The sequence below is a fragment of the Hyla sarda genome, chromosome 5 (assembly GCF_029499605.1).
Source record: "Hyla sarda isolate aHylSar1 chromosome 5, aHylSar1.hap1, whole genome shotgun sequence".
In the NCBI taxonomy this organism is placed as follows: Eukaryota; Metazoa; Chordata; class Amphibia; order Anura; family Hylidae; genus Hyla; species Hyla sarda.
Window position 1 is genome coordinate 83105632 of NC_079193.1, and position 22475 is coordinate 83128106.

General features: G+C 43.4%; 1 protein-coding gene across 6 annotated transcripts in view; it reads right to left on the bottom strand.

The window, feature by feature from the left end:
* GSDME (gasdermin E) overlaps positions 1 to 22475 on the bottom strand; it is a 151605-nt gene that overhangs the window by 31098 nt on the left and 98032 nt on the right. For 4 of the 6 annotated variants that reach the window (XM_056519826.1, XM_056519825.1, XM_056519823.1 and 1 more), the window contains 2 exons: positions 21354 to 21481; positions 13906 to 14092 (listed from right to left, as the gene is read on the bottom strand). The exons of 1 other annotated variant lie outside the window; for it this stretch is intronic. In XM_056519826.1, the coding sequence (XP_056375801.1) occupies positions 13906 to 14092; positions 21354 to 21481 (315 nt within the window). Of the gene's footprint in view, positions 1 to 1058; positions 2186 to 13905; positions 14093 to 21353; positions 21482 to 22475 lie in introns of all 6 variants that reach the window. One more of the 6 variants, XR_008843951.1, reaches the window with a different exon arrangement.

Below are 22475 nucleotides of genomic sequence, written 5' to 3' on the forward strand. Positions count from 1 at the left end.
AAGCTTGGTCTCCAGACACAGGTTCATGGGTCCTCAAACAAGATAATGACCCAAAACACACAGCTAAAAACAAGAATGGCTAAAAGCAAAACATTGGACTATTCTGGCTTCTATGAGCCCCGATCTGAATCCTATTGAACATCTGAGGAAGGAGCTGAGGCCTGCAGTCTGGAGAAGCACCCTTCACACTGAGACAGCTGCAGAAGTCTTATTGAGAGTTACAGAAATCACTGGATTACAGTGAATGCTTCAAAGGTTGTGCAACAAAATATTAAGTTCAGGGGACCGTCATTTTAGTCCAGGCCTGTTTCATTATGGTTTTTAATTATTCTGTTGAACCACAATTCAAAGCAATGTCTGATTTTCATCAATTCATTTTCAATATTTTTTTTTTACTATTATTACTTAGTTTGAAGTAATTCTAGGGAGCATTGTAGGTTTTTCTGTCTTTAATGGAAAGGTAGCAACAAATTTGTCTCCATCTGTATGTAGCCATCTTACATATAGCCCTCTCACTGCTGAGTTGATCTAGATTTAAGGGTCAACAGCTCTTGTAGCTACACATGATTGCTAGTACAGAAAAAACAGGAAGCCTTATGACTCCAGCTGAACTGTCACCCAGCACCCATTGTGTACCATATATACAGCGATTGGAAAGGCAAGGATGGTAATAAACCTTCTCTCCTACCATCTTGAAAAGCCCAGATGTTGCTGACAGCCAGCTCTTTTTTCTTGCAGGGGCGCATTCTTGTACAGGAACTCCTTGCAGAGTTATTTGTGGACTGCCCAGTTTGACAAAAATGTATCGTCCATCCACAAGTGGTTCTTATCATTATTCATATATCTACAGTATCTCTCTCTACCCTTTATGCTATCATTTAATAACATTATATGTTCAATAAGGTAGGAGTAATATACTGTATAAACTATCTACTTTACAAGATTTAGCGTTATAGCAAAAGCAAGAAATCGGTATTTAAAATGAAAAAATTCAAGTTTGGAAACTCTTTAGTGACAAACCCTAAAACACTCACGCTGACTCTAAAAACACAATTTACCTTGTCTTTATGAAGCATTTTGCTTATTAAATTTCCCCTGTGATCTTGTATTTCCAGGACTCTGAGTCATTTACCGCAGTGAATTTAGTAATACACAGCTGCTTCTCTACACTGTGATTTTCCAGCCTGCAATAAGCAATGTTCACTTGCTTTTACACTGTGCATAAAATTGTACTCATGGCTTTATATCTATACAGTATATATCATAACTATCTGTCCACCACTATGCTTAGTCTGATCTCAACATCAGCTACCTAGAGGAAACTAAGAGAGTCATGCCTTTTAGTACACAGCGGATCCATGTTTCTATCAGCAACTGGGACCCCACTGATAAGGTCGCACAACAGCAATTCATGATTAATACTGATTAATACTGAATACTGATAGTTGCAGGCTTTATGAGTCTCATCTGACAACTCGCAGCAATGGATCTGGCAGACTATACAAGTAGATTGCCGATTGTGCTGATCAGTGCACCACTCCTTTTTTCCATTTTACAAAAAAGAATGTATAAATAAATATATTTGGTATTACTGTGTACAGAAATGTCTGAACTATTAATATATGTTAATTGTTCTGTATTGTGAACAGCGTAAACGTAAAAAAAAAAAAAGAATAATAATAATAAAGTCCAAAATTTATGATATTTGGTCACATTTCATCCCAGAAAAAATGAAATAAAAAGTGATCTAAAAGTCACAAATGCAAACAAAAAAAAAAGAAAAAAGTAAACATACAAAAAGTACAAAACTGTAAGAGTGATACATTGTAGCAAACTATAAGAGTGTGTGCTGTTCTATTTGGTTCGCACAGGATTGTCTAGGCTGGACGTAAATTAGCAAATTCAAAGCTGTGAAAAGTATTTGGTCTGTAGGACTAAATTTACATCTGCATCAGAGATTCTGTTTTGGAGTCCCTGTCATAGATTCCATTAAATATACCACAAAAAAAAAATGTCAACATGCAGTAGTTTGGTAAAATGACAGACAATGGGATGGAAACCCGACAAACCACATTGAAGTTAAGGGAGTCTGTCATGTGCCACTAGTTTCTGCCATGTTTCAAGATGGAGCAGATCAATGGGAAAGGTTAGCGGAGGTGTGAACCTTGCCATAGGTTTCGAGCCTCTATATGAAAACAAGAAAGTTCTTATTAACACTGTGAACAAAGATCTTAAGAATGGTAAATAATGGTTATAAAAAGTATATAAGAAACTTGTATAAATGTTCATTATAAAATTACTAAGCTTTGTTGTATTTGCATGTTTAGTGTACTGTACTTGCATATTTAGTGTGTTAATACAGGCGGTGAAAATCTGGATAAAATAATATAATATTAACTCTAATGTCGCCCACTCTCAATCAAAACATGTATTAAAGGGGTATTTCAGGCAAAACCTTTTTTTATATTTATCAACTGGCTCCGGAAAGTTAAACAGATTTGTAAATTACTTCTATTAAAAAATCTTAATCCTTCCAATAGTTATTAGCTTCTGAAGTTTTCTGTCTAACTGCTCAATGATGATGTCACGTACCGGGAGCTGTGCATGATGGGAGAATATCCCCATAGGAACTGCACAGCTCCCGGGACGTGAGTCATCAGAGAGCAGTTAGACAGAAAACAACAACTCAACTTCAGAAGCTAATAACTATTAGAAGGATTAAGATTTTTTAATAGAAGTAATTTACAAATCTGTTTAACTTTCCGGAGCCAGTTAATATATAAAAAAAAAGTTTTGGCCTGGAATACCCCTTTAAGTGCCCTAAGGATGTTTTTATATCTAGGGAAATAAGAACGAGAGGACACAAGCCTGGCTGTTATACAATAAGAATCCTGAATTAGACAGTAAAGCAGCGCCGGTATTTCTCATTTGTTCTTGTTTAGTAAATTTGATCTGTGACCTTTTTGTTCCTTGTAACAGGAGCCTGATGAGATGTATGCCAATTATGACCTGAGCCGGTATTTTACAGACTCTATACAGATTTCTACAGCAATATTAAAGTGCATCTCCACGTTTACATGCCACTTGTTACAGAATTGTAAAGGCAGGTCATTTTTTATAGCTGCATTATGTACTCTCTTTGTTTAGATTTCATACATTTGATAAAGGAGATGTACCACTTGGTAATGAAAATAAAACAAGTGTTACAGCTATTGAGAAACAGCTAGGACGGGTTCACACTAAGATTGTGCTCTCTATGGCACCTATACACCAACAACCTGTGAAAATGCAACAGACCGGCACAAATCCTATTGGATCCAATGGCTCATACACACTAGTGACTATGTTCACATTATTTCCCACATACAGTTGTGCTCTAAAATTTACATATCCTTGGAGAGTTGGTAACATTTGTGCCATTTTTAAAGAAACATGAGTGAGCAGGCAAAAATGTACTTAGTTTTTCACAGGATTGATATTCAACTGTAGGTTATAATAGAAAGGTACAATCATAAAACAAAACATGGCAACCAAATAAAAAATAAATAGATAAATGATCACTATATAAAAGTCTGCATACCCATAGTTCTTAATACAATGTATTTGCCCCTTTTAGCATAAATGACAGCATGCAGACTTTTGTAATAGTTGTCACATAAGGCCACAAATTCTTGCAGGTGGTATAAATGGCCATTACTCAGGAGATTGTGATGGCCACTTAAGGCCAAAATGGGCTTGGTCCTGAAGGGGTTAAGGACCGGAGCGTTTTTTGCACATCTGACCACTGTCACTTTAAACATTAATAACTCTGGAATGCTTTTAGTTATCATTCTGATTCCGAGATTGTATTTTCGTGACGTATTCTACTTTAACATAGTGGTAAATTTGTGTCGATACTTGCATCCTTTCTTGGTGAAAAATCCGTAAATTTCATGAAAAATTTGAAAATTTTGCATTTTTCTAACTTTGAAGCTTTCTGCTTGTAAGGAAAATGGATATTACGAATACATTTTTTTTTGGTTCACATATACAATATGTCTACTTTATGTTTGCATCATAAAATTGACAAGTTTTTACTTTTGGAAGACACCAGAGGGCTTCAAAGTTCAGCAGCAATTTTCCAATTTTTCACAAAATTTTCAAACTCTGTATTTTTCAGGGACCAGTTCAGGTTTGAAGTGGATTTGAAGGGTCTTCATATTAGAAATACCCCATAAATGACCCCATTATAAAAACTACACCCCCCAAAGTATTCAAAATGACATTCAGTCAGCATTTTAACCCTTTAGGTGTTTCACACGAATAGCAGCAAAGTGAAGGAGAAAATTCACAATCTTCATTTTTTACACTCACATGTTCTTGTAGACCCAATTTTTGAATTTTTACAAGGGGTAAAAGGAGAAAATTTTTACTTGTATTTGTAGCCCAATTTCTCTCGAGTAAGCATATACCTCATATGTCTATGTAAAGTGTTCGGCGGGCGCAGTAGAGGGCTCAGAAGGGAAGGAGCGACAAGGGGATTTTGGAGAGTACGTTTTTCTGAAACGGTTTTTGGGGGGCATGTTGCATTTAGGAAGCCCTTATGGTGCCAGAACAGCAGAAAAAAAACACATGGCATACCATTTTGGAAACTAGACCCCTCGGAGAACGTAACAAGGAATAAAGTGAACCTTAATACCCCACAGGTGTTTCACGGCTTTTGCAAATGTAAAAAAAAATAATAATAATTTTTACCTAAAATGCTTGTTTTCCCAAAAATTTTACCTTTTTAAAAAGGGTAATAGCAGAAAATACCCCCCCAAAATTTGTAACACAATTTCTCCTGAGTACGGCGATACCCCATATGTGACCCTAAACTGTTGCCTTGAAATACGACAGGGCTCCAAAGTGAGAGTGCCATGCGCATTTGAGGCCTAAATTAGGGACTTGCATAGGGGTGGACATAGGGGAATTCTACACCAGTGATTCCCAAACAGGGTGCCTCCAGCTGTTGCAAAACTCCCAGCATGCCTGGACAGTCAACGGCTGTCCGACAATACTGGGAGTTGTTGTTTTGCAACAGCTGGAGGCTCCGTTTTGGAAACAGTGGAGTACCAGACGTTTTTCATTTTTAATGGGGAGGGGGGCTGTGTAGGGGTATGTGTATATGTAGTGTTTTTTATTTTATTTTGTGTTAGTGTAGTGTAGTCTTTTTAGGGTACAGTCGCACGGACGGGGGTTCACAGTAGTTTCTCGCTGGCAGTTTGAGCTGCAACAGAAAATTTGCCGCAGCTCAAACTTGCAGCCAGATACTTGCTGTAAACCTCCGCCCATGTGAGTGTACCCTGTACATTCACATTGGGGGGGGGACATCCAGCTGTTGCAAAACTACAACTCCCAGCATGTGCTGACAGACTGTGCATGCTGAGAGTTTTAGTTTTGCAACAGCTGTAGGCACACTGGTTATGTATCACTGAGTTTGTGACCTAACTCGGTGTTTCACAACCAGTGTGCCTCCAGCTGTTGCAAAACTACAACTTCCAGCATGTACGGTGCATGGTGTACATTGACTGCTGAGAGTTGGAGTTTGCAACAGCTGGAGGCACACCGGTCGTGAAACACTGAGTTAGGTAAAAAAAATAAACTCTAAGTTTCACAACCAGTGTGCCTTCAGCTGTTGCAAAACTACAACTCTCCGCAGTCACCAACAGCCAACGGCATGCTGGGAGTTGTAGTTATGCAACCAGCAGATGCACCACTACAACTCCCAGCATGCACTTTAGCTGTTTGTGCAAGCTGGGAGTTGTAGTTATCCAACAGCTGAAGGTAGAAAAAATGTGCCTCCAGCTGTTGCAAAACCATAAGTCCCAGCATGCCCATAAGGGAGCTGTTGCTGGGTGCTGTTGCTAAGCAACAGCAGGAGGCTGTCACTCACCTCCAACGATCCACGCCGGAAAGTCAGTCCCTCGTCGTTGCCGCCGCCGCTGCTCCTGGGGCCCCGATCCCAACATTCACGCCGGGGATCGGGGTCCCCAGCTCCCGGGGTGCACGTCCCGCACCCGCTCACGTCCTCCGGAAGAGGGGCGGAGCGGGTTGCGGGAGTGACACCTGTAGCAGGCGCCCTGATTGGTCGGCCGGTAATCCAGCCGACGAATCAGGGCGATCGTGAGGTGGCACCAGTGCCACCTCACCCCTGCAGGCTCTGGCTCGGAATGCAGGGCGTATCCATACATCTTTTTTGTTGTTGCTGTAAACACACACAGGTCAATTTGGCTTTGTGCTTAGGGTCATTGTCATGCTGGAAAGTTCAGCATGTTTTTGCGTAGAACAATGCAATTTTCTGACAGTATTTTCTGATAACATGCTGTATTCGTGTTGCCATCAATTTATCAAGATTTATAGATCATAGCCAAAACATTGGTGAGCTACCACCATGCTTCACAGTGGGGATGGTATTCTTTTCGCTATAGGCCTTGTTTGTTGACACCTCACAAAACATAAAACTCTATGGTTGTGACAGGATGAGGGAATCGAATCTGACAAATCAAAATTCGTTACGAATTTCAGGTAAAATTCGATTTGCAATAAATCTGAATATCGCCTCGATTCGATCGCACGGATCGCTTTATTGAACTCCATTTAGTGCGATCCAGGCTCCAGGGCATTTAAGATGGCAGCTTCACATGTCAGGGCATGGGGAAAGGAACTCTTGGAAGGCGGGAAGAAGGGATGACCCTGAATCACATGCAGCAGCCACCCCTGTGATGTCACAGCCCTATATAATCGGCAGCCATCTTGTGGCCAGCCACATCAGCATTTTGTTGCAGAGAGAGAGAAGGACAGAGACAGGGGTGTAGAAATTTAATAAAAAACTACTTGTCCAAGGGACTAATACGGAGCAAAATCTACTTGTCCCTCATGACGATCCACTTGTCCTGGCCAATTTTTGCTTTTACACTCTCGTTTTTTTCCTCCCCGCCCTATAGCTAACTACTATAATACCTTTTAATTTTTCCATAGCATATGTATATAATGGACCCCAAAATTTTCTCCTATAACCCCTATGAATTTTTCAAGAATTTGAATTTTTAAAACTAAAATGCCGGGGTTACCCAATTTTTTACATTTTCACAAGGGGTAATGGGAGAAATTGGGTTACAAGTTTTGGAGGGCTTTTTCTCCTGACTTTGGAGATACATCCACATATGGGGTAACGTGCTGGGCAGCGCACACAACAAGACTCAGAACTCATAGAGGTCTGTTTGCATTTGTGGCCTATGGAATATCAGTAGCTGGCTTCTATACATTCAGAGGAAGACACAAAAAAGAAACACCCACATGTGACACCATTACAGAAAGTACCCACCCTGAAGAATGGGTATAGGGGTAAAGAGGACATTGTAAACGCATGGGTGTTTCTTCAATTTATTTTCCAGGAATGGATGAAGGGTAGCTTTTGAAAACTGCAATTTTCAACCTATACTCTGCTTCATCTTTCTGGAAACAATTAACATGTGACTCCGAATTGTCGCCTGGAAATAGGATCGAGCTCATGAGCGAGAACTCTTTGCATTTGAGGCGGATGTTTCTTATGGACCTAACAGTTTCATACATTCAGAGGAAAATACAAGAAAGGAACACCCACATGTGAGCCTATTACAAATAGTACACCCCCTAGAGAAGGTGTATAGGGGTGAAGTGGACATATGGAACAGAGGGGTGTTTTCCTTTAATTTATTTTCCAGGAATGGATGAAGTGTAGTATGGGGAAAATGAAAATTGCAATTTTACTACTGATATGCAAATTATTTTCCCAGAATGATGACTCAGAGCATAGCCAAAAGTAAAAATAATGCCCGCCCCAAACCCTATGCTCTGAATCATCATTCTGGGAATGTGATGCATTTGGCCATCCCTAACCTGTTACCTCAAATGCGCACCCCGCTCAGGTGGGGAGAGAGCGCTGCGCATTTGAGGCAACTGCAAACCTCCAATGTGTTGACTCTGAGGGAAAAAAAAATATTATCAGGGGTATTGGGAAAGAGGTTTTTTTTTTGCGTTTGGTTTTAAAATTTGGAAGACAATGTACTCTGGATTGGTACATTGGAGTATAATTCTGGGGAATTAAAATTAGGGAAAAGGATAAAAAATATATAGTGCTCCATGGAAGTGTGAGACTCCCTGAAGCAGTTTTTAATGCAGAGGCCCGGATGATAGGGGCAAGTGTCACATTGAGTGGTGGTGTCCTTCCTAATCCCCCCTCCTGTGAGACACTTTTCTGGGATCGGATCTTCTTTCCAGTGTGGGGAACCTCACCTGGAAAGTGTTGGCCGGGGACGATCCGGGGAACTGAAGTTAAAGAGGTGCTCTGACCTGCTCTTTGGCGGTCGCCAAAGATAAGGGCTTTTAGAACTTCCTCTTGGAACTCCAGGAATGTCCCTGTGTTACCAGCGTACTTGGACAGTACAAAAGATTTATACATGGACACCTGTACCATGTAGACCGTAACTTTTTGTACCATACCCGTGTTTTCCGCATGGCATCATATGGCTTGAGGACTTGATCAGAGTGATCTAGTCCCCCCCATATACCAATTGTAGTCCAGAATACAAATCGGGCTTGAGAACTGGTCCCACGGTACCTTGCACAGTGACAGTGCTGCCGTTCCCATGAATCGTGGACAGCATAAGGACATCCCTCTTGTCCTTATACCGGACCAGCAACAGGTTTTCATGAGAAAAGGCACGGGACTCACCGCAGGGGAAAGGAGCGTGTAGGGGAGGGGGCGGAAGGCATCTTTGATCCTTCCGGACTGTCCCACAAGGGACTGTGGATCTGGCGGCGAGGGATGTGAAGAGAGGGATACTAGTGTAAAAGTTATCCACGTAAAGGTGGTAACCTTTAACTAGCAAAAGGCATTCTGGGGGTTCAATACGGGGATGTTGTCCCTCATACACCATTAACTTGCAAGTGTACCCTAACGTACTCTCGCAAAGTTTATACATCTTCACGCCATACCACACTCGCTTGGTTGGGATGTATTGCCGGAAGCTGAGTCTCCCCTTGAAGCTGATGAGAGACTCGTCAATAACGACTTCCAGCCCAGGGACATAGGCCTCCCAAAATTTGGCCCCGAAGTGGTTGATGACCAGCCTGATTTTATACAGGTGGTCATATGCGGGGGGACATGCCGCATTATCAGCATAATGCAAACATTTCCGAATGGCCTTGAACCGGTGACGTATAATGGCCATACTGTAGAGCGGGGTCTGGTAGAGGACATCCCCGCTCCAGTACTGCCTGACACTGGGTTTGTTAACTAGGCCAATATCAGGCACGAGGGCCCAAAAGGTCCTCACTGGGAACCAGCCACCGGGCCTAGCTAAAAATGAGCCCGGGTTTGCAGCGACAAACTGTTGGGCGTACAGGTTCGTTTGGTCAACCATCAGATTGACAAAGTCGTCACAGAAAAAAACTGAAATAGTCCATTTCAGTGAACCTGACAATGTCAATCTTGATTCCTGAGTCAAACTCAGGAATCACGGGCTCATGATCCGCTGGCTGAGTCCAGACAAGTTCACCGGTACCAGGCACCAGTAAACTTGGCTGGGGGGCTTGACTAGTATGAGCACCAGGGGGACTCATACTAGCATGGGACACAGGGTCAGGAGCAGAGGAGATTTGCGGCCTCGCATGGCGGTGTCTCTGCCGCCTTGGTGGCTCATCCTCAGAACTAGATAATGAGGAGGACAAGGAAATAAGGAAGATGGGGTCTTCCTCGTCCTCTGTGGCATTTCCAGTGTTGGAGGCAAGTATGGCATATGCCTCCTCTGCTGAAAACTCCCTGCGGGCCATTTCCCTGCTCTAATGGGGGGTGAAGTGTATATATGTGGGGGAAAAACTTTATTGGTGTGTGTGTGCTGCGTGTGGTGCGAGACTTCCTACCCTAACCCGACAGCGGTGGGGCAGGCCACAAACACAGGTATGGTCCGTCCACACAGCACAGGCCTGCTACTGGTGGCACGAAACGCCTATAGGTGCGAAAAATAAAATGAAAAAGCACCTTCACCACAAAAAAAACCCTAATCAGTACTACGGGACTGATCAGCGGCAGGTGGGCTTTAGCTAACGGTGGCGGACCGCTCTTTCATAGCTAAAAGGGCCCGGCCACATGTTAAGCAAAGAAAAAAAATAAAACAAAGGTCTGTGGCCAAAAAAAAACCCGCTGGGGAAGACCGCAGCGACCCTGTAGGGCCGGGGTCACGGAGCTAAAGGTGCTACAGACCCGTGGACACCTACAGATGGTACACCAAAAAATTTTTATTCTATTTTTTACCACCTAAAACTCTCCCCCTGCCTAACCTAAAGCTGTCCCTAATTGCTAAAAAGCACTGAAATAGTGCTGAAAAACACTTATTTTCTTCTGAGGGGGGAAATGGTAGTACGGGGCTCCGTCCTGCACACCAGATCACTGAAGAATGGTGGGCAGAACAGAGCAACATGCTCCTTCACCACCCCCTCCCCCTCCCCATAATGCCGTGATTGGTGCGGTCACTACGGCCGACCAATCACAGTTGGACTGGGTGGTGGCAACACTGACACCTCCCAGTACAGTACGGATGATGATTGGTGATGTATATTACACCACCTATCATCATCCTTATCCGGGTCATCGGGTCACTGATCCAGATGACCCGGAATGGCTGCAGATGGGGGGGATCCACTAACATGTCCCTGGGCATACTTTCGCTCCTTCCTCAGGGGCCCCCTGAGGAAGGAGCGAAAGCGTGCTCGGGGTCCAGGCACAGCATCGGCAGTACACATGGGTAAGCTATGAGGCGGTTAGCACTTATTTAAGTTTACACTATTGATTGTAGGCATATTGCAGCAGGTACCCTAATTATGGGAAGAAACAGTGCTATATAGTGCACCCCTCTGCATTCAGGCCCCATACAATAATAGGATTAAGTAACACTGCATCATAATACTCAGCTTTAACCCGGTATGTTATATATGGTTTTTTTTTAATTATTGAATAAAAGCTAATTTTTAATGTATTGGTATAAACTTGGTTATTTTTGGTATACAAGGTGTTAGCATGGTTGGGAGTCAGCATGGTGGCAGCAGTGGGAAGTCTGGAGCCAAACGTGCCCGGGTTAGACCAACTGATTCGCGGCAGCCTACCTGCCCAGATGGTTGTGGAACCGGAGTCGGCGGCAGTAGCAGTCAGTCAGTGTGGACTGTTTTGGGGGAATATCAGCTACTCTACGGTGTGGTAGTTTTTCATCAAGTATCCAGAGGATGTTAACATGGCCACATGCAATTTAAAAAAATATCTTTAATCTTTTCAATTGTAAGGCCCTATGGTCTCGTCAGGCTGCTGCCACCTCCAGGCTGTGTAATTCTGTCACCATATGGTCTCCTCTTGCTGCTGCCACCTCCAGGCTTGGTCATTCTGCCACATTTTGGTCTCCTCATGCTGGTGCCAGCTCCAGGCTGTGTCACTGCACCACCATGTGGTCTCCTCATGCTGCTGGCATAACATTTTATGTTAATCTATTTAAAATGTTCAATAAAAATTTTTAAATATATATTTAATCTTTTCAATTGTGAGGCCCTAAGGTATTAGCACTGAGAGGCAGGGGCTGGAACAGGTTGTAGCTCGCCTCGTGGCAGACCCCCAGCTTGATGTTCACCAGAATGGGTCCTCCAAAAAGGATTTAAAAAAATTAAAATAAATTCAAGTTAAATGAAATAAAAATTACATTAAAAAAATCTCTTTAATCTCTTCAATTGTGATGCCATATGGTCTCTCGACCCTGCTGCCTCATCCAGACACTCTGCGGCAGTGATTCAAATACTGATGCCTGTAATCTGCATGTCATACTGAATAATAGTATTATTTCACTAACACAGCACACTCCTATGCGTGTAACGACAAGGCAAAGTGTTCTACACCCCTATTGAGGCTCTCTGTAGGCCAGAAATAGCTGTTTTTAATAACGATTCGCAGCAAATAAATTCGGACCGAACCAAATTTTTGGGGAAAATTTGCTGAATCGAACAAATCGAATTTTTCAAAAATTTGCTCATTGCTAGTTGTGACCATAAAGTACTATTTTAGTACGGTCACTTAGTGTTACAGTGTGCCAAAAGCTGTGAGGCATGTTAAGGGGTCGTCAGGAATATTATAACCAGACTTTTTCTAGCATTGGCACAGTAAGGACATTTTTCTGGCAACTTGACCATGTAACTAATTTTTCTTTAAATATTGTAATTCTGTGCTCCTTGAAACAACCATGGAGTCCTTTTTTTAGAGCAGCCTGTATTTCTCCTGAGGTTATTCTTATGACAGTTGTGGCTGAAATCTTTCTACCTGACCATGGCTTGGTATTAAAGCTACACATTTTCTTCTTCTTAAAAAGTGTTTGAACACTACTGACTGACATTTTCAAAGTTTTGGATATCTTTTTATATCATTTTATATCTTAATAAAGTTTCATTACCTTGTTATGCAGGTCTTTTTTACAGTTCTTTTCAGCTCCCCCTCGGTTAGTACCTAGCCTGCTCAGTGCATCCATGTGAGAGCTGACAAATTAGTTTACAATGCACATAAATTTTACAATGCACACTAATTGCAATTTAAAAAGCCAAACGACATTTCACAATTTCTTTTAGGGTATGCAAACTTTTGAGCACCATTGTGTATGTGTTTTGACCCAAAATAAAAAAATAAAAAGTCTGAGCAATTTCTTAAAAGCTAAGTCACTATCATGGGCCATTGACTCATGGGCCATTGAACCCTATTTTGACTGCTCACATATTCATAAGGCACAAATCGAACTGCAAACCCCAAATTAGTAAGTGGTTTTGCTATTGTTAATGAATATTCCTACTTAGGGCCCATGCAAACAGCAAAGCACAGGAAAAGCTGTGTGCATAAAGGCTAAAGCTAAGGCAATGCTTTTCTTTGAGTGGGGGTTGGTTCTGTTTCTCCTTGTGGAGACCAACCAGCTGGCATAGAGGACTCTTACAGGCCAGGCAACGTGCTCATAAACATAGTTAGAAACAGTCTCCAAAAGAGGCTCTGTCCTGTGGACAGAACCTGAGGCTCTCTGTTTCTGCTAGCAACATAGGTTTCTTTTTTTTTTTTTTTTATCAGGATCATAACAGACAAGACAAATCCTTTTTGTAATGAATTATGATGAATAATGGGTCTGTCAGGTTTCAGTTTAGCAGGCTACTCTATTTTGCATATTAAAAATCAATAGAAACAGCCAATGTGAACAGCGCCACATTGAATCATACAAAACTTTATATCACAAGTTTTTTTTTTTCTTGAATGGATGGCCTCATTAGAGGAATACCTTTCAAAATGATCATCCCTTGTCCCACTCTTGGCAGCTACTACTGATTTTGTCAGGGTAAGCCAAAGTCACACATGCTACCCGTATAAATAAAAGAATGGCTCAAATCAGCCAGAATGGGAGTGGCTTGTACACAGTGGCTCCCCGTTCTGGCATACAGTGAACAGTCCCAATTGGGAGGGGAATGGCCCTCCTAAACGTCCTTATACCCTGATAAGACATATCGACAGGGGTTGCCTGCATAAGGCAACCTATTTAATGCCATAATGACATGTTACAGTATAAATCCCTTATTGTGAATATTGTGATATTTAATCTCAGTTTTATGTAAATTTTATATTTTGCTTTACAATATTACCACAAGGCACATATATATTCTGGAACAGTGTGTCTAAAGATATTTGTAGGCAACTATTAAATTCTTGTTAAGTGTCGAAGAATATATAGTATGAAAAAACTGTTTATGACTGAATGTAAAATGTTCTGCTGCCAAATGAAGGAAAATATTTAATATATTTACAGTTTACTATACAGAAAATTTTTTAAACAAATGCATTACCATCCAGTGCACTTGTAAGGACGTGGAAGGTTGCGATCACATCTTTTTTAGATTGTTCCGTTAGCTTCTCATTTTGTAGATCATATCCTACAAGGGACAATATTTTCTGTGCACGTTCTTTCTGAGACGACTTTAATTCATTCAAAAATGTCAAACCGGGCTTAGATCCTAAACAGATCTCTTCAACCTGCCAGAGACAAGACAATCATGTACCAAACATGAATCAATGCAAAACAACCTTGCTTCTGATCTCTGTGTACAGATAGCTCCCTGCTAAGCGGAACAGACTGGAGCAAAATGAGCTGTATTTAAACAGTAGAAAAGCAATGATGCAAATGGAAAAACAAGCAAGTTAATTATGCCTCTCAGCTAGATGTATACCGCTGCGGCTACCAAGTATAATTCTGTTTTTGGCCTCGTTAGGATTGTTGGCCGAATAATTTGATTATCAACTTCAAAATAATGTACAGCACAGAGTTTGAAACACTTCAAATAGATTAATGCAATCTGTTTAAGTGATATTAACATCCATGACAAATAAGGCTCTGTTCACACTGGCATCATGACTTCTGGTCTGATAAGATCCATAAAGAATATCACTGTTCCATCATGATCTATTATCATCTGCTTAGATAGGACCTGTTGGGATGCGTTTTACACACCCCTTCTTACCGCTTACATAAAATAGGTCACTTGATTACGTAATAGAAAACTAATAAAAAAGGACTAATATGGGGGGCATGGCTTGCCGCCGACAAAGGTGACCACCTCCACGTGGCTGCTAAATTTGCTAAAATAAGCACCCAGTGCCCTTCAACCCATGAGGAAAAGTGCCCGCCCAGACATTGGAACCCCCCACCGGTCTGGACCCTCAATTCCCTCCTGGCAACATCACCAGATATCTCCACCCTCCTCCTTAGCCCCGGGCTCCCCACCTGACTCAGCAGGCCTTGTGCGCTGCCTCCGGTCCCGGTCTGTGGGAGGTGCGGCGGCGCCTCCTGTCCTGTCCAGCCAGACACCTCCACGGTAGACCGGTAAGCACCCCCTGAACTGCTGTTGCCATCAGCCCCGGCTCCAGACTCCCCCACCATAGGCCACTTCTCTTCCGGCTGCCATCTTCTGCACCCCTCAGTGCCTCTGTTGCAGGTCCGGTGGTGCTGTTGCCTGGTGCCCAAGTCCCAGACTCTCCTCCAGCCAGCGACCGGATTCCGGTGAGTGAGCCCCCTGCCCTGCTGCCATCTGGGCTAGACTCACCCCAGCAGACTTCTCCGCTCACTGTGTGGGCCTCTCAGGATCTCCCTCCATCAGCTTCAAAGCACCATTGCAGCCCAATCTGATTTTCTCAATTGTCTGCATTCCTATGTAGAGGACTTGGATAACAGGGGTAGGCGTAACAATATTACGTAGGCCGTGGGCTTCCCGAAGATACTCAGGTGGAGGACTTACAAGTTACCCTGGAAGCTATATTTAACATGATTTGTGTGAATCCCCTACTCACAGGATCAAGTTGGACCGTGCTCATAGGGATCTTCGACCTCGCCCAACCCGGATTTCATTTGCTGTGCTGCTGACTTCAAACTGAAGGAACGGATATTGGCCAAATCACGCTCTACCCCCCCCCCCCCCCCCGGAGATTGATTACCCAGCGGAAGAGACTGATGCTGCAGCCTCTCCTGTTGACCCTATGTTCTACACAGATCCCCTACAGGTGGTCTTTTTTGTTTGCCTTGCAGGCTCGTCGGGATGGACGCTCTGCTGTACTACACTCTTTTGCTGACCTGCCGGCATTCTGCACTGCCTTGGATCTTCCGGTCCCTCAGCTCTCAGATTGGGGTCTCACCCCTCCGCCTCCCTCCCTCTGGTGTGGCAGCCGGTCCGGGGAAAGTACTCCAGAGTGAGCCGGGGTGTGGCCTCTCCCCTGATCCCCCATGAGGGACTCCTCTGGGACTTTGATACTAGTCCGCTGCCGTTTTCCGGGACCTTTTGACCGTTGCTTTTCCTCCTTGTCATATGCGGTTTGTTACCTTTGCCTAGTTTATTAATATTGTTTTAGTACATTTCATATTGTCATTATTAAAGGATTACTCCCTCTTGCCAGGCCTCTGGGCAGGACCCTCATTTGACCTGGGTTGTCCCTTCTGGAACGTTCTTCCACTTCCCCCTCTAAGGCCATGGGAATTGCCGGTTTGTTAGTGGTATTTTTGATTGCCTTGTTCCAATCTACTTACATGGCCTCCTCTCTGGCTTCCAAACCATTGGTTCATTTATGGTTGTGTTTCCCCCTTTGTACTCTCCCCAACGTCCTTGTCTGTTTGTTCTTGGTTTCCCTTTTGGTCTCTTTTCCTACTGTCGTCCTCCTCTACTTGTCTTCTTTGTTGCTTTTTCTCTCCCATAGGTCTGGGCGGCTGTCACAGTGGCTCTCCTGACTTTGTCACCGTTTTCTGCCTTCCACAAGACACCTTGATGGTCTGAGTGAGTACTCTCCAACACATCCACTTCATCCCTTAATTCCTCCCTCATGGCTAAGTGTGTCTCCCTGAACGTAAAGGGCCTTAGTTCCCCATCCAAGCTACATTTGTTGCAGGGAGAGTTGGTAGCACTAAAGGCGGATATTGTTTACCTCTAGGAGACACATGTTGACAAGACGGGCTCTTTTCAATTTCTTCATCACCTCTACCCCCGAGAATTTTTGGCCTCTACGGATAGGAAAGTGGCAGGGGTGGCTACTTTAATTTCATGTCCTGTCCTTTACAGGTCTCTATCCCCTATGCAGATCCCCTAGGTCAGTTTCTTATAGTCGAAGGCTCTTTAGGGGGTAGGCAGTTACTCTTTGCAATGTGTACGCTCCCAATACCTCTCAGGTGCCCTTTTTGCATCTGGTTTTGTCCTGCCTGCATAAATACCCCTCCTCAACGTGGTTTTTGGGAGGTGACATTAATCTGTTTTTTCCCCCTTTTGACCACCATTCCACTGTGGGTGTGCTACTATCTCCTTCCCAGTTACGCTTATCTACGCTTTTTCGGCGTCTGATCATTTTTGCTTCCCTATATGACCTCTGGCGCATTAATCACCCTTCTGACCGCTCCTTTACCTTCTACTCTTATTCTTTTAAACTTCATACTCTTATTGATTATTCCTTTGGTAACCTTCCTATGGTCTGTATGCTTTCCTCTGCCTCTCTAGAACCTATTTCCTGGTCTGACCATAGTCTTGTCCTCTTTTCCTTCTCCCCTTTTTCCGCCTCTCCACACCGATGTCACTTGCGTCACAATGATTCTATGCTTAAATCTCCCTCTTCCCGGGACTTCATCCAAGCGAGCATATGTGAGTACTTTGCCGATAATGAAGGCTCTGTGTCTTCTCCGGCGATATTATGGGAGGCTCATAAAGCAGTGGTCAGGGGCCATTGTATTGCTTGGGGCTCTAGAATAAAACGTGATGCTATGGCTCGCTCCCGGGAACTTGGATCCCAGATAGCCCATCTGGAAACTCTTCTCTTGTCCTCCCCCTCTCATTCGGTGCTGTGGCACCTGGTTACGGCCCGATCCCAGTTGGATGATTTGGCTCTTTATAAGGTTAAGCGTCAATTGCTGTACGCTAAGCAACATTTCTGTCATACTATGTTGGCGAGACACCTAACACCTGCAGCTCAGGCTCCCTCTGCCCTAAGAGACTCTTCTGGTCCCCCTCAATATGACCCTGAAGCTCTACTCACTTCCCTCTCAGCTTCCCTTGGACCCGGGAGAGCGTGACGCAGCGCTTCAATCTTTCCTCTCTCAATGTAGCTTGCCGTCTCTTTCTGCAGCTGACTGTGAGACTTTAAATGCCCCTGTCACTTTTGAAGAGCTTTCTGAAGTTCTGAAGACCCTCCCTGCGGGCTGATTACTCCTTCCGTTGGTCCCCCTCTGCTATCAAGTATTTGAGTGTGTCACTTTCTCCTTGCTACTCATCTCTGTACTCGGCTAATTTTCCATCTCATTTTCTTGAATTACGCGCTTTGATGGAAAAATGGAAGTCTCAATATATTTCTTTTTTCGGACGTATCGCAGCGGTTAAGATGACTATCCTCCCTAAACTACTCTACTTTTTTGAGATGCTTCCGGTCCGGGTCCACTTAGCTGCATTGCGCTCTTTTCAATCAGCTATTTTCTGGTTTATTTGGGATGCCAAAAAAAGCCAACCTCGTCTCCCTATGTCGGTAATGTTGGCTAGTAGATTTATGGGAGGGTTGGAGGTACCTGATATTGGTAAATATTATTGGGCTGCACATTTGCGCCACCTGGTAGCATGGTCTACTTACCACGCCTACAGTTAATGGATGGAATTGGAGAAGTTGTGGCTGGCCCCGATTCATCTGAATTCACTCCTGTGGGCTTTTTCTCCCCCTTCCCCCGTGGGCCCTCTTCTGGGGCCAATGTTGTTCTCTTGTTATGTATGGACTTATTGCTCCCGATGGTTTTGGCTTCTTTCCTCTTTCTCCCCCCTGCAATCTTTTCTCTATCACCCTGACTTCTCACCGGGACTGTCCTCTGTTATGGTTAGAGAATGGAGTTTTAAATGTCGTTTCTGTTGGGCTGATGTTGTTGACCCCCTTAATCGCTCTCTCCTATCCTTTGAGAGGGTTGGGGGTACCTGATATTGCTAAAATATGATTGGGCTGCACATCTGCACCACCTGGTAGAGTGGTCTACTTACCACGCCTACAGTAAATGGATGGAATTGGAGACGTTGTGGCTGGCCCCGATTCATCCAAATTCACTCCTGTGGGCTTTTTCTCCCCCTTCCCCCGTGGGCCCTCTTTTGGGGCCAATGTCGTTCTCTCGTTATGTATGGACTTATTGCTCCACATGGTTTCGGCTTCTTTCCTCTTTCTCCCCCCTGAAATCTTTTCTCTATCACCCTGACTTCTCACCGGCACTGTCCTCTGTTATGGTTAGAGAATGGGGTTCTAAAGGTCTTTATTGTTCGGCTGATGTTGTTGACCCCCTTACTTGCTCTCTCCTATCCTTTGACCAGCTAGTGACTCGCCAGGACCTCCCTTCCTCTGAGGTAAACCATTATATCCAGCTCTGCCAGTACTTGTCTTCCAGGCAGGCTTTGCTGACTGTCTCCATGCCCACGAGCTTTGAGAGGCTGTGTAGGTGCGATCCTCAGGTGGAGGGACTTCTCTCAAATGTATTCCTTCCTACTATCTCCTCCAGACGGTTCCCCCTCCCTCCCATCGTTACATGAGCCGCTGGGAGGAAGCTCTTAATACTACCATTTCTATCCCGCAATGGCGTATAATTTAGGAGCGGGCCTCTAAGGCCTCTATCTGCTTGGCCTACAAAGAAACACAATTTAAGATGCTCATGGGTTCGTACCATAGTCCGGTTTTGATGATATCCCTCCCCAATGCTGGCGTTGTGGTGTGGGCATGGGTAAGGAATATCACATTTTTTGGTCAAGTCCACTGATCATTAATTTTTGGGTGCAGGTGCAGAGCTTTCTTCATGCTGAAATTGGAATTTCAGTCCCCCTAGACCCTATGGTTTATCTTTTACACCTCTCCACTAGGCTTTTATCCCCATAAAAGTTTAAGTTTTCCATGCATATAGTTCTTGCAGCCAAAACCCTCATAGCCAAGCATTGGAAAAAGACCCTACCCCATCAGAAGATCCCTTGAATCACTTACTGCCTCCTTGTACAACACGGTCCCTATGTTTTTGTCCATATGGGACCCTTGGGATAGGTTCACTGATAGGCAGCCTCCGTGATGTTAATTCTTTTATCTCTTTTCATGTCTGCACCTCTTGTTCCCCTCCTTTTTCTTCTTTCTACAACCATTCTGGCTTTCCTTTTCCAAGTGTTTTCCCTCTTTGTTTTGTTAATTTGTCCTTTCCGACTCCCTCCCCCTCCTTCTGTTTCCTCTCAGTAATCGCTGGCCACAGGGATGTTCTGCCCCGACCAGTGATTGCTGGGCTGCAATCTGACCTATTAAAGGACATCTGAAGCAAAAGACAACTTATCCCTTATCCTGTGGATAGGGGATAAGTGTCTGATCACAGGGGGCGACCGCTGAGACTATGTGAGCGGCTAATGCACGTAGCGTCGACCTCTCTGAGGTAGATGGTACGCCCCTTCCACATACTGTTCTATGGGAGACGGGCGGCACAAACGCTGCCTCCCCTCCTCTCCCATAGAAATACATGGAGGAGGCATATCAGCCGCGACGTCATAATGCGGCTGGCACACCTCCTGCACGGGAGAGCTGTGGCCCTGTGCAGGAGATCGCAGGAGGGTCCCAGTGGTTGGACCCCCACGATCAGACACTTATCCCCTATCCTGTGGATAGGGGATAAGTTGTCTTTTGCTGCAGATGTCTTTTAAGCTCTGACACCAGGAAGAAGACCAGAGTCAGGGCTCAATTCATCAGATTGCAACCCAGCAATCACTGGCCTAGACGGGACATCGCTGTGATCGCTGAGCTGCAGCATGACGTGTTGACCACCAAGTCACACACTAAATGTAGCCTTACACTGCACATGAACGTGGCAACTCGCACATTGCAATATGTCTGCTCGTAGCTGTGGATCGGTGCTACGAGAAGGCACAGCTTGAGGCACAATGTAGGTGTACATTGTCTGCGGATCTGCAGCGTAAAATACGCTGCGGATCAGTCCTTGTGAATGTACCCTAAAGGAATTTTCTGGGACTTTTGCAGAACCATTTCCTTAGGACAGATATTGAATGTCAGATTGTGGGGATCTAAAGTCTGACCCCCCCCCCTCTCCCCCCTGCCAATCAGCTGATTGAAAAGGCCACAGTGCCTGCTGTATCTGGTATTGCAGCTTATCCCATTGAAGTAAATAGGATGCATTGCAATAACCAGGTGGCAATCACCAAACAACGTACAGACTTGTATCTGCTAAATGATTAAGAGCACAAACACCACGGCCGCATCAATCAACTGATCAGAAATGTTGATCAAAACTCACCAATCAGCTCTTTATGGTATAACATAAAGATATGCCATCACTAGAACAGTCTCGGAAACCTGTTTTAATGCCAATGTCCACCACTGAACACCCTTAAAGTCTCACAAGACATACCATAAGGTTTCGATATACATATGGTTAAGGGGTGGACATTCATTGCAATACATATTAGAGGTTGGTTTAAATAATCAATTTGCAAAGATAAGAAGTTTATCTGAAAACATTGGTGAACAGACTGGCTATTGTAGGACCATGTGAAAGAGTTAAATATTCAACTAAAATGCTGTATTTACATGTTGCTTTTGAATCATGGTTTTGCAAAAGAATGACTAAAATGTTGGAGTATACCCATTAGGTTTGTGGAGAGTCTGGCACTGCAAAGTAAAAGTGTAACCCTGATATCTGTTGCATCTAAAAAAAAACTGTATCTTCAAAGACTCCTAATTTAACATGCAATACATCTGATCTTACCACAGCTTGTATTTGAGCGACTACTTGCCCATCCTCTAATATTTCACAAAGCAGATTATAGAGCTCTTCACGCTGGGGCTCAGGAAGCTCTTGTAATACAGCAAACCACTTTGTAAGCTCCAATAAGTCTTTTAAGAGAAAAAAATAAAAAAATTAAAAACCATCAAAGTGCCTTTTTTGCTCCCATGAAACAGCCATATGACACAAGCATAGTATTAATATATCACACAACAACACAGCCTTTTAGAAGCATTAGACTCATTTAATGGATTTGCTCCTGCGGTACAGTACAGATGATTTTATGTTAGTTAAACATTTTGCTAGTGTCGGTTCCCCTCACAGTGCTTTGTGCGATAAAGTAGGAAACACTTTAAGAGTAAATGGAATGTAGCCTTGTGACATTTTGCCACCTCCTGTCAATGCCATATTCATTATATAGAACAGATTGTAAGATGTTTTTATGACTAAGATAAATGTCAACAGCACACACAGGAAACATTGTTCTAATGGTGCAAGTTAAAATGGTCTCCGTTGTTTTAAAAACTTTGCAAAAAGAAAAATTACAAGCTAATTTTTGAAACGCTATAATGTATCATTTAGAAAAAAAAATATTTTTCTTAACTTATCAGGTTGCTATCCTCTGCTAAACAGACAATTCACTCTTAAAAAACTGCTCAAGTTCTTCTCAAGATAGATCAGCTCATTGAAGTATCAAGTTACAGCTGCCTATACAAGTCTATAGAGGAGTGGCTGAAGAAAGATTGAGGAAGACAGAGAGGCTACACGAGCTTGTAGTGAGTATTATATCTCAACTCAGTGCTGAATTCTGGGCGCAATTGCCTCTATTCTTCTGAAGTAAAGCCATCCTTTTGAATATAGTTGAAATTCCATAAGTTACTAGATGTATTAAAAGCACTTCCAGTCTATTTCCGTCCCAGGGACAGACAACAGATTAATTCCTGATAAATTATAAATAAAAAAAACAAATCATCATTTCTCATTCTCCAACAACCAAAACTCCATGATGGCCTCAACTTTCCCAATATTTATTTCCTAAATCTTGTGGCACAATCCAAGATCATTAGAGACTGGCTTAAAGGGGTACTCCAGTGTAAAACTTTT